Source organism: Myotis davidii, unplaced genomic scaffold (genome assembly GCF_000327345.1).
Source record: "Myotis davidii unplaced genomic scaffold, ASM32734v1 scaffold2573, whole genome shotgun sequence".
NCBI classification, from domain to species: domain Eukaryota; kingdom Metazoa; phylum Chordata; class Mammalia; order Chiroptera; family Vespertilionidae; genus Myotis; species Myotis davidii.
Window position 1 is genome coordinate 56,219 of NW_006284359.1, and position 15,200 is coordinate 71,418.

Below are 15,200 nucleotides of genomic sequence, written 5' to 3' on the forward strand. Positions count from 1 at the left end.
CGCTCTCTCCTTCCTTGGCAGAGGAGGGCGGCGCGGCCGGCCTGACAGGGTCACCCCCGACTGAGGTCGCATCTCCCCACAGCTAGGCAAGTCTCCGGCCGGCCCAGCCCCCGTCGCAGGCCCCCGGGCCCGGAGGCGCGGCCTGAGCTCGGGGCCTCCCAGGGGAGGGGCCTGCGTCCGAGAGAACCACTTTCATTTCCCAGCCCCAGAGGCTCCGCAGGCACGATCGACCTCGAGCCAACGCGTTTCCGAGACCCCCCTCCTGTCCCGACAGGGCTTCTCTCCGCGTTCCCCGGAGCCTGGCCAGGTATTTGAACAAGTCGGTGCACCGATCGCGCCCGTCCCGCCGCAGGGGCCCAGCTCTGGCTCATCCCTGACCCCCACCCAAACCTGCTCTTCTGCTTTGTTGCCTCCAGAGCGCACGGTCCCCAAACAGTTCACCTGCCGGCGGCCCCAACCCAGCGGGAGACGTGGACATGAGGTTGGCAGGTGGGTGGCTTCCACAGTGAACGGGAGGAAGTTGGAAAGGAGACCCCGCTGGCCCAGGTGTCCAGGGGACTGCAGCTGGAGGGGCCCAGGTGGACCGCTGGGTTTGCTTTTGCAAACGGAGGACTATGCACAAGCATTCATTCCAGGACCTTGAACAAATCCTTTCGCTTGCGAGCATTTCAGCTCCCCGAGCTGTGAGATGAGGATTAGGATAGTGAATTTCTACCACCTCCGGCAACTGGTTGATGTTCGGAAAACAAGTTGTGGGAGAGAGGCTCCTGGGAGCAGGGAGGCTGGGTGGAGAGGTAGTGGTCTTAAAGGAGAAACTGACCCAAGTGGCTGTGGGGTTGAATATGAACCTCTAGTGCTAGCCCTGCTGTGGCTGGATAACGAAGGCTGAATGTGGATTAGGAGGGGACCGCTTGGGGGATGGAAAGCAGAACTCAAGAATTAGAGTTCATACCTGGTAAGGTTGCAACATTATGAATGCATTCCAGTGGAGTGAGCCAGTGGGGAACTGGCCGGGAGGGTGTAGCCTCAAGGCTGGGGCAAAAAAAATAGGGTGCCACTGCTCCCTGGGGGGTTGATTCAAGGCCGGGAGTAGGTGAGAGCACCTATAGGAGGGTAGAGGAAGAAGAGTAGAGTAGGCAGAGAAGACAGCCTGAGACAGAAGCCTGGGAAAGTCTAGATTTTTCAGGGGAGGGTAAAGGAGGAGGATAAAGCAATGAGGATGGGCCAGCGTGTGTTGTTCTGGAAGCCAGCAGGGAATTGTTTTTTTTTTTCCTCCTATCCCAGAGGTGGGCAAACTCTTTTTGACTAGGGCCACAGTGGGTTCTTAAACTGGACCGGAGGGCCGGAACAAAAGCATGGATGGAGTGTTTGTGTGAACTAATATAAATTCAAAGTAAACATCATTACATAAAAGGTACGGTCTTTTTTTTTTTAGTTTTATTCATTTCAAACGGGCCGGATCCGGCCCACGGGCCGTAGTTTGCCCACGGCTGGCCTGGGCAGTCAACTGAGAAGCCCAGAAAGATCAGGGCTGACAAGTGACCCGGGAAGTTGACACCAAGAATGTCATAGGTGGCCTTGGAAACAAGTTGGGTTTTGTTGTTGTTGTTGTGGGTGTTGTTTTTAATATATTTTTTATTGATTTCTGAGAGAGGAAAGGAGAGGGAGAGAGAGAAACATCAATGATGAGAGGGAGTCATTGATCAGCTGCCTCCTGCATGCCCCGCACTGGGGATCGAGCCCACAACCCGAGCATGTGCCCTGATCGGGAATCAAACCGTGACCTCCTGGTTCATAGGTGGATGCTCAACCACCGAGCCATGCCAGCGAGCTTTGTTTGTTTTTGTTAATCCTCACCCAAGGATATTTTTTATAGTGGAAGGGAGGGATGGGAGAGAGAGAGAGACATCAATTGGTTGCCTTTCTCCCCCACGCACCCCAACCAGGGCCAGGGATCAAGCCTGCAACCGAGGCACACACTCTTGATTGAAATTGAACCCAGGCCGAAACCGGTTTGGTTCAGTGGATAGAGCGTTGGCCTGCGGACTGAAAGGTCCCAGGTTCGATTCTGGTCAGGGGCATGTACCTGGGTTTTGGGCATATCCCCAGTGGAAGATGTGCAGGAGGCAGCTGATCGATGTTTCTCTCTCATCGATGTTTCTGACTCTCTTTCTCCCTTCCTCTCTGTAAAAAATCAATAAAATATATTTTAAAAAAAAAGAAATCGAACCCAGGACCTTTCAGACCACGGGCTGACGCTCTACTAAGAAAAACCGGCTAGGGCAGGAGGAGAGATGTTGAAAATAGAAGAGAAAGACAGAGATGGGATGATTGCTATTACAAGAAACCTGAGCAGGGTCCTAGCCAGTTTGCCTCAGTGGACACCGCGTCGACCTGCGGACTGAAGGGTCCCCTGGGTTTGATTCTGGTCAAGGGCACATGCCCGGGTTGCAGGCTCAATCCCCAGTGGGGGGCGTGCAAGAGCCGGCCAATCTATGATTCTCTCTCATCATTGATGGTTCTATCTCTCTGTCCCCCTCCCTTCCTCTCTGAAATCAATTTTTTTTAAAATATATTTTATTGATTTTTTTCAGAGAGGAAGGTAGAGGGATAGAGAGCTAGAAACATCGATCAGCTGCCTCCTGCACACCTCCCACTGGGGATGTGCCCGCAACCAAGGTACATGCCCTTGACTGGAATCGAACCTGGGACCTTTCAGTCTGCAGGCTGACGCTCTATCCACTGAGCCAAACCGGTTAGGATGAAATCAATTTTTAAAAAATTAAAAAAACAAAACACCTGAACAGGGAGGAGAGCTAGGGATCCACGTCACAGCAGGTGAAGGGACTGGTCTTCAAAAGGACTAGGGAGCTCCTCCTCCATCACAACAGGAGAAAAAGAGGATGTGATGGGTTCATCACAGATATTGGCAGCCTCGAGCAGGAGGGTGGGTGCTCCTGGGGGAGTGTGAGAGCCCTCTTGAGCAGCGAGTTCTGGAAGGCCCCAGCACCTGCCCCCAGGGAAACCAAACTGAGAGCCTTGGTGCTGCCCCCCTCCGACCACCCGGCCACAGGTCTCTACCTTCCCATCCTCCAGTCACTTCATCCCAAGTGGATGGGGAGATCTGGTTGCGAGAGGCCCTGGGACCATTTGGAGCTCACTGGCATCTGAGGTAGCCTTGCCTTGTCTGTCCTGCCTCCAGGTCCCCTCCGCATCGTGGCCCTGATTGTGACCGTGGCTCTCACCTGGATCATAGTCAGCATCTTCCTGGGTGGGCCTGGCAGTGGCTTCTCTCGCATCCAGCAACTCTTCACCAGTGAGTGTGGGACTCTTCCTTGCCTGGCTACAGAGGTCCCCATGGTGGCCACCTGGGCCCGTGGGCTGAGGCTCAGGCTGGGGGTGGGAGGGGCCTGGATTTCCTTTCTCTTCCTCCGTCTGTCTCCTGGCATCCAGCACAGCCTTCTGGTTGGGAGGTTGCTTGGGCTGAGCAGCAAATCCCTGCTGATTAGTTCTGAGCCCAGTTGGAGTGGGCGGGGCTTGAGTAAGGGGCAGAGGGACTTCCGCTGAACATTGGGGATGACTCCCTGGTTGCTCCCTGCCAACCTTCTGCTGAGCTCTGAGATTAGGAGGGGACTCTACACCTTGTGTCTAGTGACCTAAGTACTTTGTACATTTCCAACTGACCCTTTTCCTGGAGCAGGGAGCTTTGCATATGAACATCATTTAGACTTGAGCAAGAACATGCCAAGATCAGCCTGGCTTAGCCCTCGGCCTCTGAGCCTGCTGTTCCACCACCTTGACTGCATGGTATGGAGCCAGGCTGCCCTGCTGCAGGCCAGGAGGCCTCCGCTCTAACAGAAACAACTCTCTCCCCACAGGCCCAGAGAATTCAGTGACAGCAGGTAAGGCTCCTGTCACCTCCCTGCCCCTCTTCTGGGCCTGCCCCTCCTCCTACTTATGTGACACCCTACCTGCCCCCAGCTCTCCAGGGTTTCTGGTTTCCACTTATCTCTCCCCAAACTGGCCAATACAGCCCGCTGAGCCGCTTGCATGCTGTGAACCTAGGAAACAAGTTCCCTGCTTCCAGAATACACTGGTGGGACAGGCATAGAAATTCCCATTCCAGCCTGGCCGGTGTGGTTCAGTGGTTGAGCATCGACCTATGAACCAGGAGGTCACAGTTTGATTCCTGGTCAGGACTCCATCCCTAGTAGGGGACCTGCAGGAGGCAGCCGATCAATGATTCTCTCTCATCATTGATATTTCTTTTTAAAAAAAATATATTTTTATTGATTTTTTACAGAGAGGAAGGGAGAGGGATAGAGAGTTAGAAACTTTGATCAGCTGTCATTGATATTTCTATCTCTCACTCACACTCTCCTTTCCTCTGTGAAATCAATAAAAAATCAATTTTTTTTGGGGGGGGGGGCGGACATAAATGTGTTTATTGGTAAGGTATAAAATCAATCCAGGAAAATAAAATTACCAGTTTAATAAAATGATTGCACACATTCTTTAAAAAATTATTCTTACTTATTGACTTGGAAATAATTTCAAATCTATAGAAAATTGGAAAAAATAGGACAAAGAATTGTACCCAGCTTCACCTTTTGTTAATATTCTGCTGCTTTATTAAAAATATATTTTTAAAATATCTTTTATGGGGACACAATACAGCCTGTGACAGAGGTTGTCCTTCTGTCCTTCCACCTCTGCCCCATGGGAATCAAGTGCTTTCTCTCTCTTTGTTCAAAAAACATATTTTTATTGATTTCAGAGAAGAAGGAAGAGGGAGAGAGAGATAGAAAATCAGATGAGAGAATCATTGATCGGCTGCCTCCTGCACGCCCCACATTGGGGATTGAGCCCGAAACCCGGGCATGGGCCCTGACCAGGAATCAAATCATGACCCCCTGGTTCATAGGTTGACGCTCAACCAGTGAGCCACGCTGCTCTCCTTCAGTCTGTTCTGGCCGTACGCGCATCTGTACATTTGCCCTCCCAGCTGCTACTCCTTTCTCTTCTCCGATCAGTGGCAGAAAAGCCTCCCTAGGGGTCCCTGTCACCTTGCCTGCGGCCCAGGGGATACAGAATGGCTGGAGGTGTTCCTGGCCTGAGCCATGTCCTCTCCCCAAACTGGCCCCCTGCTCAGTCATCAGTCATACCTCCCTATGGGCCGGTCCTGACCTCCCTCCCTCAGACTTCGGATGACCCAGGGCCAGGCCCATGGGTCACCCCTACTGTCCCTGCCCAGAGCCGCGGGCCAGGAAGACCTGCAAGGTCAGGAGAGTGGAGCAGACGTGCCACTTGAGGGCTGTCCCCTTGCTAGGCTCATGAGCAGCGTGAAGGACAACGTGGGTCGAGGACTGAACATTGCCCTGGTGAATGGTAAGTTCCCTCTGATGTGGGGTCAGAGTTTGGTTGAAGAAAGTGGAACCCTGCTGTGCTGTGACCTTCCTCACCCCCTCCCTTTCCCTCCCTTCCCCTCCCCTCAGAATTCCCAAGGGTCCACAGAAGTGACTCAATGAACAAAAGCATGGTGGCAGTAGAGCCCTGCCGGTGTGACCCAGTGGTTGAGTAGTCAACCCATGAACCAGGAGATCACGGCTCGATTTCGATTCCCAGTCAGGGCACATGCCCTGGTTGCCGAATCGATCCCCAGTGGGGGGCATGCAGGAGGCAGCTGATCATGGATTCTCATCATTGATGTTTCTATCTCTCTCTCCCTCTCTGAAATCAAGAAAAAATATATGTATTTATTTTTTAAAAGGATGATAGTAGGAAAGAATTAGGAGTTTCCAGGAATTTGAAGGGCGCACCTGGAGGGCCTCAAATGCCAGGCAGAAGCTTTGCAGCCTTGGATGGGCCGCCGCTGTCTGAATAAGGGGCATAGTTGGCAGGAATATGGGGGCATATATATATTTTTTGCTTTTTTAAAAAAGTGTTTCCCTTTATTGATTTTTGAGAGAGATAGAAAGGGAGAGGGATATATAGAGAGAAACATCATCGATCGGCTGCCTCCTGCACGCCTCCTACTGGGGATCGAGCCCACAACCCGGGCATGTGCCCTGACCAAGAATCTAAATCAAACCATGACCTCCTGGTTCATGGGTCAACATTCAACCACTGAGCCACACCAGCCAGGCTGATATGGGGGGATATTTGAAAAGGTTCTAGAAGGGTTGCACCCAGTGACCATGCCATGTGGTGAGCCTAGTCTGGGAGGACCGAGGTGGTAGGGTGGGTTTGCCCTGCTGGCTTGCCCAGGAAGACCCCATCCTCCCTGTTGATCCAGGGGTCAGCGGTGAGCTCATCGAGGCCCGGGCCTTCGACATGTGGGCAGGAGGTGAGTGGCCGCCTGGCCCCCCGAGTTTTGACTGTGTGACAGAATGACTGGGTGTCCTTCCCCTAAACCAGTGGTTCTCCACCTTCTGGCCCTTTAAATACAGTTCCTCATGTTGTGACCCACCCATAAAATTATTTTCGTTGCTACTTCATAACTGTCATGTTGCTACTGTTATGCATCGTCATGTAAATATCTGATATGCAGGGTGGTCTTAGGCGACCCCTGTGAAAGGATCGTTCGACCGCCAAAGGGGTCGCGACCCACAGGTTGAGAACCGCTGCAAACACTGCCCTTCCTCTGGCCATTTGCTGGGGGCTTCTCGAGCACTTCCTTGGGTTCGGAAAAGGCAGGGGCAGGGACAGGTGTGTGGCCACGGGGAGTGCCCTGGCTTCATATACCAGTTTGTTCCTGTCACCCTTAGTGGGGTGTGTCCCTGGCCTGATCCCTACTTTAAGTGTCCTCATTCAGAGAATAGGGGTTGGTGGGGGAGGGAAGCCCAGTGGTTCCTGATGCTCCGTGTTCCACGGGATCTGTGCCCCCAGATGTCAACGATCTTCTGAAGTTTATTCGGCCACTGCATGAAGGCACCCTGGTGTTTGTGGCATCTTACGACGACCCCGCCACCAAGTAAGTGCTTGCCCAGGCCAGCCTCAGCCTTGCCCTCCTATGGCGACCACTCACACCTTCTCCTTCTGTGTGGCAGGATGAACGAAGAGACCAGGAAGCTTTTCAGCGATTTGGGCAGCAAGAATGTCAAGGACCTAGCCTTCCGGGACAGCTGGGTGTTTGTGGGGGCCAAGGGTGTGCAGAACAAGAGCCCCTTTGAGCAGGTACGGGGCGGTGGGGGAGGCTGGCAACTCCACTTCCCAGACCAGGGAGCTGGCCTGGGCTTTCTGCCTGCATCTCATGAGGTCCCCCTTTGTTCATGCTGTGGCCTTCCCTAAATCCTGCCCCTACACCCCCACCCAAGGCAACTCTGGCCCCCTCCTGTATGGATTTTACCCTAAAGGGTCTTTACTTTTATTTTTTCAAGTATTAATTTCTTGAAATTTTTTTATTTTTATTTATTTCCGAGAGGAAGGGAGGGGGGAGAGAGATAGAACCATCAATGAAGAGAGAGAATCACTGATGGGCTGCCTCCTGCACGCCCCCGACCTGGAACCGAGCCCGCAACCCAGGCATGTGCCCTGACCGAGAATCGCACCATGACCTCCTGGTTCATAGGTCGATGCCCAACCACTGAGCCCACCGGCCAGGCCCTAAAGGGTCTCCGAGTGTTACACACTGGCAACACTCACAAGTAAGAAACTCGCCTCCTAAACATCTTCAAGATGCTTGGTCCTCCCATCCTCCCGAAACCCAATACCCAGATTCACGCTGCATGCCCTTCTGCACCAGCCTGGCTGCTGTCTGGCTCACGGCTCCTCTGGGGTCACCCGTGTCAGGCCCCATGCGAGGGGCTGGGAAGCCCCAGGTGCCATCCTCATTGTTGGGAAGCTCCCCATTCTGTGAAAGCCATGGTGTCCCCCAGCCCTGCTCCCCAAAGCAGGACTAAAGACATAGCCTCCATTGATTTCTGGAAGCTTCTGGTTACCAAAAGAGCAGCTTAACAGCCACCCCCCACCCCCCCTCCACCCCCCCAAGAAGAAACACTCCCTCTGAGCTTGCTCTTCCTATAACTTCCAGCAGCTCCTGTGGGCTGGGCAGAGACAGGCATACAGACAGACCCCTTCCTTCCCTCCCCAGCGTGTGCCAGGCCCACAGAGGCGCAGAGGAGTTGGCCTCTCACTGCACCTGTGGAGGTCACGCCGGGGCAGCCAGGGCTATTTCTCCATGAGAAAGATCAAGGTGCCGGGACAGACAGAGGGGGCGGGTGCCCTGAGAGTGCACAGTTGGCTGACACTGGCCCAGGGGCACTGCCAGTTCTTTCTCGGGTGCATGAGGGCTGAGGTTGTGACTCCCCGCTCCCTTGACCCCGCAGCATGTGAAGAACAGCAGACACACCAACAAGTATGAAGGCTGGCCCGAGGCGCTGGAGATGGAAGGCTGCATCCCAAGGAGAAGCACGGCTAGCTAGCCAGCCAAGCGACGACCAGACTAAGGAGGCTGCGTGTGCCTGGCCCAGGGGGAGGCAGAAGTGGTGCCAGCGCAGGGCTGAGTCCCGACCCCACACCGGCCAGGAGCGCTCTCTTCTTCAACACATCAGGGCTCCGAGGCCGTGAGCGGTGACCCATGTGTGACTGGTGGTGGGGACTGCGATGGCCAGTCTCATTGTACTTTGGCAGGGGAGCCCAGGTCCCCATCTCCTTTTCCTAAGGCTGCTTTCCCTAGTCAGCCCCCACCCGCTTCCCAAGGCCCTGGGTGCTCGCCCCCTGGCTGCACAGCCACCTGGTTGGGCAACTTCCGGAACCTCTCCGCAAGAGCCGCTCACTGCTCTGCAGACTAGTCCTGTTTCCCACGGGTTTCCTTCCGGTGAGCCACATCTGGCGGCCCATGGCAGGGACCTACCTGGCTGCCTCCTGCCCCGCTCTCCGTAGGAAGGGGCCGCCTTAGAGCCTGGCTGGCCAGGGCAGTAAGGTAGTGAGCCTAGTCACGGGCCCTGGTGCAGTGGGTGGCAGCTCCTGCAGTTTGTCACAGGACCCGGCTTCTAGGTGACTTCTTAATAAATTGGTGCCCCAGTGGAATGTGTGCACTCAACATGAAGTCGGGTGGTGTTGTCCTTGGGAGAGGGATATGGCCTGGAGGCCCAGCCAACCTACCCCCACGGCCTTAGCAGACAGCCTTTGTCTCCAGGACTCTGCCACGGACATGTCCTGCTGAGCTGGGACTCAGGTAGCAAGCAGAGCAGCTCGCCAGCTGCTAGCCCGTATCCTTGCCCAAAAGAGACAGTTCTGCTCTCTGGACAGGAAACCCACCAACTCCCTCACACACAGCACAGGCCTGTAGGAACACCGATGGGGATTAAATCCTGCCCGGGCCTCCCACTACACCCAGCCTCCCTGGGAGCTAGTGTGTGTCCCCCCAGCACTCAGCTTTGGGTGCCTTTGAAATCAGGACTGCAAAGGGCAGAGTCATGTGGACCTTTTATCATTTCTCACAGATTAGTTCTATTTCCCGTCATTGAACGAGAACCAGCAAGAAACTAGCAGGAGTTTTGCTGGAATACCACATTGCGGGGGTGGGGTGGTGCGCAGGTACTACAGTATGGAGTCAGAAAAGGGAGAGAAGTCGCTGCCCTAGCCAGTTTGGCTCAGTGGATAGAGTGTTGCCCAGGAGATGCTGATCACCCAACCTGGCCCTGTATCAAGCACTGTACATGTATCTATTTTTTCATAGACTTTTTTTTTTTACTTTTTTTTTGCTAATCCTCACCTGAGGATATTTTTTCTTTTTTTCTTTTTAGAGATAGTAGAAAGGAGGGACGGAGTGGGGGAGAGAGAGAAAAAAAACATTGATGTGAGAGAAACGCATCAACTGGTTATCTCCCAACTGGGGCTGGGGATCGAATCTGCAACCTGGGTACATTCCCTTGACCAGCAACCAAACCCATGACCCTTCAGTCCATGGGCCAACGCTCTAACCACTGAGCTAAACAAGCGAGGTCTAGACTTACCTTTTTAGGGTTTTAGGTTCACAGCAAAGTTGAGCGGAAAGTACAGTGAGCCCTGGCTGGTGTGGCTCAGTGGAAGAGCACTGGCCCAGGCACCAAAGGGTCACGGGTTCGATTCCTGGTCAGTAGCACATACCTTGATTGCAGGTTCGATCCCCAGCCCTGGTTTGGGGTGGTGTGGGAGGAAATCACTGTGTCTCTCTCACATTGATGTTTCTCTCTTCCCCCTCTTTCCCACTCTCTGAAAAGCAATGGAAAAAATATACTCGGGTGAGGATTAACAACAAAAATGTACAGAGAGTTACTACATACATCATCATTACCCAAAGCCCACAGTTGACATTAGGGTTCCCTCTTGTGTGGTAGTCTGTGGATTTGACAAATATATAATGATGTGTAGCTACCATTATAGTATCATACATGTATTCATTTTTTAAAAATACATTTTATTGATTTTTTACAGAGAGGAGAGGGATAGAGAGTTAGAAACATCAATGAGAAACATTGATCAGCTGCCTCCTGCACACCCGCCACTGGGGATGCGCCCGCAACCAAGGTACATGCCCTTGGCTGGAATTGAACCTGGGACCCTTCAGTATGCAGGCTGACGCTCTATCCACTGAGCCAAACCGGTTAGGGCCATGTATTCATTTTTAAACCTTTAATTAGGGAAATTTTCAAAAGTCCCCAAAGTAGATAGAATACTGTAAATAAACCTCAGTATACCCATTGGGGCTACCACAGTGATAAAATGAAAGGGAACCTCACTGAAGGTCTGTACTGCAAGGCTGGGTGGGTTGGAGTCCCCACCATGCCTCTTGAATACGAACAACTGCTGTGACTGCCAACCTTCCCCAAACATTCACCAAATGTCTGCAAGATTGAGCCCCAGTGACAGCTCCTAACTTTTCAGGGGCCTGTGCCCTCCCTGGGGGTCACCAGAGTCACACAGATGGAAGCAGCAGGCCAGCTTTGTCCCCCACTTGGCCTCATGCAGGCTAGGAGCTGATGACAGTGTGGAGTGCAGCTGCCCGCCTTTCCAAAGTGGAGGTCAAACTTTATCCTGCAGTCCTCCTCTGCCAGGATGTCCTCCCACCCCACTCACAGCCCTCCCCTTTAGGCATTACAACATCCTCGGTTACAAGTACCAGAATCCCAACTCAAACTGGCATAAGCAAAAAATAAGTAATGAGCCTGGCTAGCATGGCTCAGTGGTTAAGCATCATCCCATGAACCAGGAGGTCACAATTCGATTCCCAGGGCACATGACTGGGTTGCAGGCTCCATCTCCAGTGGAGCACGTGCAGGAGGGGGCTGATCGATGTTTCTATCTATATCACTCTCCCTTCCTCTCTTTCTAAAATCAATAAAAACGTATTTTAAAAAAATAAGTAAATAGCCCTGGCTGGGTACCGACTTCTGCACATGGGCCACGAAGTTTCAATCGCACTGTATGTGCGTGCCCGCACGTGGTATTTTGTGGAAGAGCCACAATCAAGGGGCCAAAGAGCCACATGTGGCTCGCAAGCTGCAGTTTGCCGACCACTGGGTTAGAGCATCATCCTGATATCCAAAGTTGCAGGTTCAATCCCCAGTTGGCACACACAAGAATCAACCAATCCTATATAATAAAAGGCCAATATGTAAATCGACCGAATGGTGGGACGACTGGTTGCTATGATGCACACTGACCACCATGGGGCAGATGGTCAAAGCAGGAACTGTCCCCTGGTGGTCAGTGTACTCTCACAGGGGGAGTACCACTCAGCCAGAAGCCCTGAGCCAGGCTCACAGCTGGCAAGCACAGCAGCCATGGTGGGAGCCTCTCCCGCCTCCGCAGCAGCACTAAGGATGTCCAACTGCTGGCTTAGGTCTGCTCCCTGTCAGTTGGACATCCCCCAAGGGCTCCTGGAATGCAAGAGGGTGCAGGCCAGTCTGAGGGAATTTCATGCACTGAGCCTCTAGTAAATACATAAATAAGTGGAACAACAAAATATCTCTATCTCTCAATCAATAAAAAAAACTTTTTTAAAGTAATAACAGGAGGGGGACTTATTATTCCTGTAATGGACCCCAAAGCCCACAGGTGATACCAGCTCTAATAAAGTCACCAGGCCCTGGCCAGTTTGGCTCAGTGGATAGAGCATCTGCCTGAGGACTGAAGGGTCCTGGGTTCGATTCCAGTCAAGGGGACATGTCTGGGTTGCAGGCTGGATCAACCACTAGGGGGCGTGCAGGAGGTGGCTGATCCATGATTCTCATCAATGATGTTTCTATTTCCCTCTCCCTTCCTCTCTGAAATCAATAAAAATAAAAAATATATATATTTTTAAAGTCACCAGGACATGGGCTCTCTCCATCTCTTGGCTCTGCTTTTCTCTGTATTTTATTCCTTTTCACACATGTGTTTCCCCCAGGTAGGGGGAGGCAACCCCAGCCAAAACAGAGCTCTCACCTTCCCAATAGTTCCTCTATTTGTCCCTGGAGACTGACTCTCATTGGTCCAGACTGGGGTATGGGCTTACCTTGCATCAGTCTGTGTGGCTCTGTTTGGCTACACCTGGGCATATGCCTACCCCAGAGGTCAAATGTTGGGGTCATCCACATGCAAGCCTTGTGTACTGAGAGTAAAGAAGAGATGGTTCCCCCAAAGGAAATTGAGGTACTGTGACCTGATGCTAGGCAGGCACTACACTTCCCTGTAAAAATCAAATACATCCAGCCCAGCCAGTGTGGCTCAGTGGTTGAGCATCGACGTATGAACCAGATCACATTTCGATTCCCAATCATGGCACATGCCCGGGTTGCAGGCTCAATCCCCAGTATGGGGTGTGCAGGAGGCGGCTGATCAATGATTCTCTCTCATCATTGATATTTCTATCTCTTCCTCTCTTCTCTCTGAAATCAATATTTTTTTAAAAAAAGATCAAATACATCCCCTCCTTGTGCTTGTATAGAACATGACTTCCATGCATGCTTATTTATCTCAGAGCAGCAGAAGGTAGGAACTGCTCTCAGGATCACCATTGTGACCCTATTAATAAGGTGGCAGGTCTCCCATCTGAGGTGCATTTGTACTGGTTCAGCTGTTATAATTTGTTCTGTCTGTTCTCAGTCTAGACTACTTCTCTTTTGAAACTAGATTATCTTAACTGATCTGTAGAGCTTCCTCCTCTTCTGGAGTAAATTATTAATCCGTTAAAGTAACTGCAAACATTACCTTGCCTTTAATTTGGCCCCACCTTTTTCCTACAGAGAAAGCCTCCAAATTGCCTCCTGTGAGACACCCCAGCAGCCCACTCTGGCTTTTCAGGGAAGGCTGAAATCACTGACGATAATGGGGAGCAACCTTCTGACTGCATTTGCTCTCCTTGACCCCTGGCACCAATTCCCATTCAGTTGGGATATAAAAAAAGGTTTCACCCGGCCGCTGGGGCTCAGTGACTGAGCGTCCACCCATGAACCAAGAGGTCACGGTTCGATTCCCGGTCAGGGCACATGCCTGGGTTGTGAGCTCAGTCCCCAGTAGGGGACATGCAGGAGGCAGCCAATCAATGATTCTCTCTCATCATTAATGTTTCTATCTCTCCCTCTCCCTTCCTCTCTGAAATCAATAATAATAAAAATAAAAAAACACAGGTTTTGCCCTGGTTCATGGCTCAATTGGTTGGAGTGTCATCCCATACACCAATAGGTTGTGGGTTCGATTCCTGGTCAGGGCACATACCTAGATTGGGAGTTCAATCCCTTGTCAGGGTTCTTATGGGAGGCAACTGATCAGTGTTTCTCTCTCTCACATCAATGTTTCTCTCTCTCTCTCTCTCTCTCCCTCTCTCTCACAAAATCATTAAACATATCCTCGGGCAAGGGGAAAAAAAACACATAAAAATAAACCAAAAACCGCAGTTTTCCTCCAGGAAGCACACATCTCTTACCCTGCTCTTGCGCTGGACCCATTCCCCTTATCCCTCTGGCCAGCTTTACCCGGTCCTCAGACAGCCCGACCCCCACCACACTTTTGCAAGCTGCAGTCCTCAATGCCGCATGTGCCAACCCAAGCCCTTTCACGTGTGCCAGCCTGCTTCCAGCAGGACCCCTGAACTCCACTTGAGATGGGCAGTAGCAACTGTTCCCAGACACCAAGTCCACATGCAAATGGCTTACAACTTACTGGTCCCCTGGGACTAAAGAACAGCCTAGAGCTATTGGCCTCTGAGTATTTTTGATCACCCACATAAATCCAACCCTCTTGAGCATGCAACCCCACACTGTATATATACATGCATATCATATGCACATACTAATCTAAATTTTATAAAATATGAAATTTTCAAATAAAATGTATTTAATACATTTTTATTAAAAGTGTTATATTCATTTGAGCCGAAGCCGGTTTGGCTCAGTGGATGGAGCGTCGGCTTGAGGACTGAAAGGTCCCAGGTTCGATTCCGGTCAAGGGCATGTACCTGGGTTGCGGGCACATCCCCAGTAGGAGATGTGCAGGAGGCAGCTGATCGGTGTTTCTCTCTCATCGATGTTTCTAACTCTCTGTCTCCCTTCCCCTCTGTAAAAAATCAATAAAATATATTTTTTAAAAAAGTATTATATTCCTTTGAAAATGCAAATGAAAGTAGAGATGATGTGGGTTTTTTACACATTCTCAACGATGTGTCTTGTGTGCCTCTCAGGGCAAGTACCTGCAACTTTAGGGACCATGGCCTCCATCACAGCTGTGACAAGAGCAGTGGGTTGCTACTGACCCACTGGCCGACTGAATGCAATTGCCCTGCGTGCCACCTCTGGGAACATGCAAATCCTCTTGACTCTAGACTTGTTTACTGTCTTCCCGTGTCCACCCTCATCACCTTTTTGCCCATCCTTATGCCATTGATTTGCATTTCTTTTCTGTGAATCCTCTGGACCTTGCTAGTGGCGCCAAATAGTGTTGAAAGGTGGACAAGTCCACTGGTGCCAGGGGTCAAGGAGAGCAAATGCAGTCAGCAGGACGATGGAACTAGGACGAGCCTCGGCCCTAAGACTACATGGCTGGGCGCCGGGAGAAGGAACATGGTCGGAACCCTGACCTGAGGCATCCCAGCTGTGCTAACAGCTAAGTCGGGGGCCCACTGCCCACAGAGTGGCGTGTTTAGGAATGACTGGGGCCCCAGTCCTGAAAGGGCGCCCCTGGCGACGATCACAGACGACTCACATCAGGCTCGCGCGCCGCCTGAGGCCGCACCCAGC

At 51.9% G+C, this 15,200-nt stretch overlaps 1 protein-coding gene across 1 annotated transcript in view; it reads left to right on the top strand.

The window, feature by feature from the left end:
* FAM3A (family with sequence similarity 3 member A) overlaps window positions 1-9,047 on the top strand; it is a 9,660-nt gene extending 613 nt beyond the window's left edge. The window contains exons 2-10 of the mRNA XM_015571705.1: window positions 66-86; window positions 417-489; window positions 3,203-3,316; window positions 3,879-3,902; window positions 5,255-5,388; window positions 6,296-6,346; window positions 6,889-6,973; window positions 7,050-7,176; window positions 8,328-9,047. Of these exons, the coding sequence (XP_015427191.1) occupies window positions 66-86; window positions 417-489; window positions 3,203-3,316; window positions 3,879-3,902; window positions 5,255-5,388; window positions 6,296-6,346; window positions 6,889-6,973; window positions 7,050-7,176; window positions 8,328-8,423 (725 nt within the window). The 3' untranslated portion in view covers window positions 8,424-9,047. The remainder of the gene's footprint in view (window positions 1-65; window positions 87-416; window positions 490-3,202; window positions 3,317-3,878; window positions 3,903-5,254; window positions 5,389-6,295; window positions 6,347-6,888; window positions 6,974-7,049; window positions 7,177-8,327) is intronic.
* The last annotated feature ends 6,153 nt before the right edge of the window (window positions 9,048-15,200 follow it).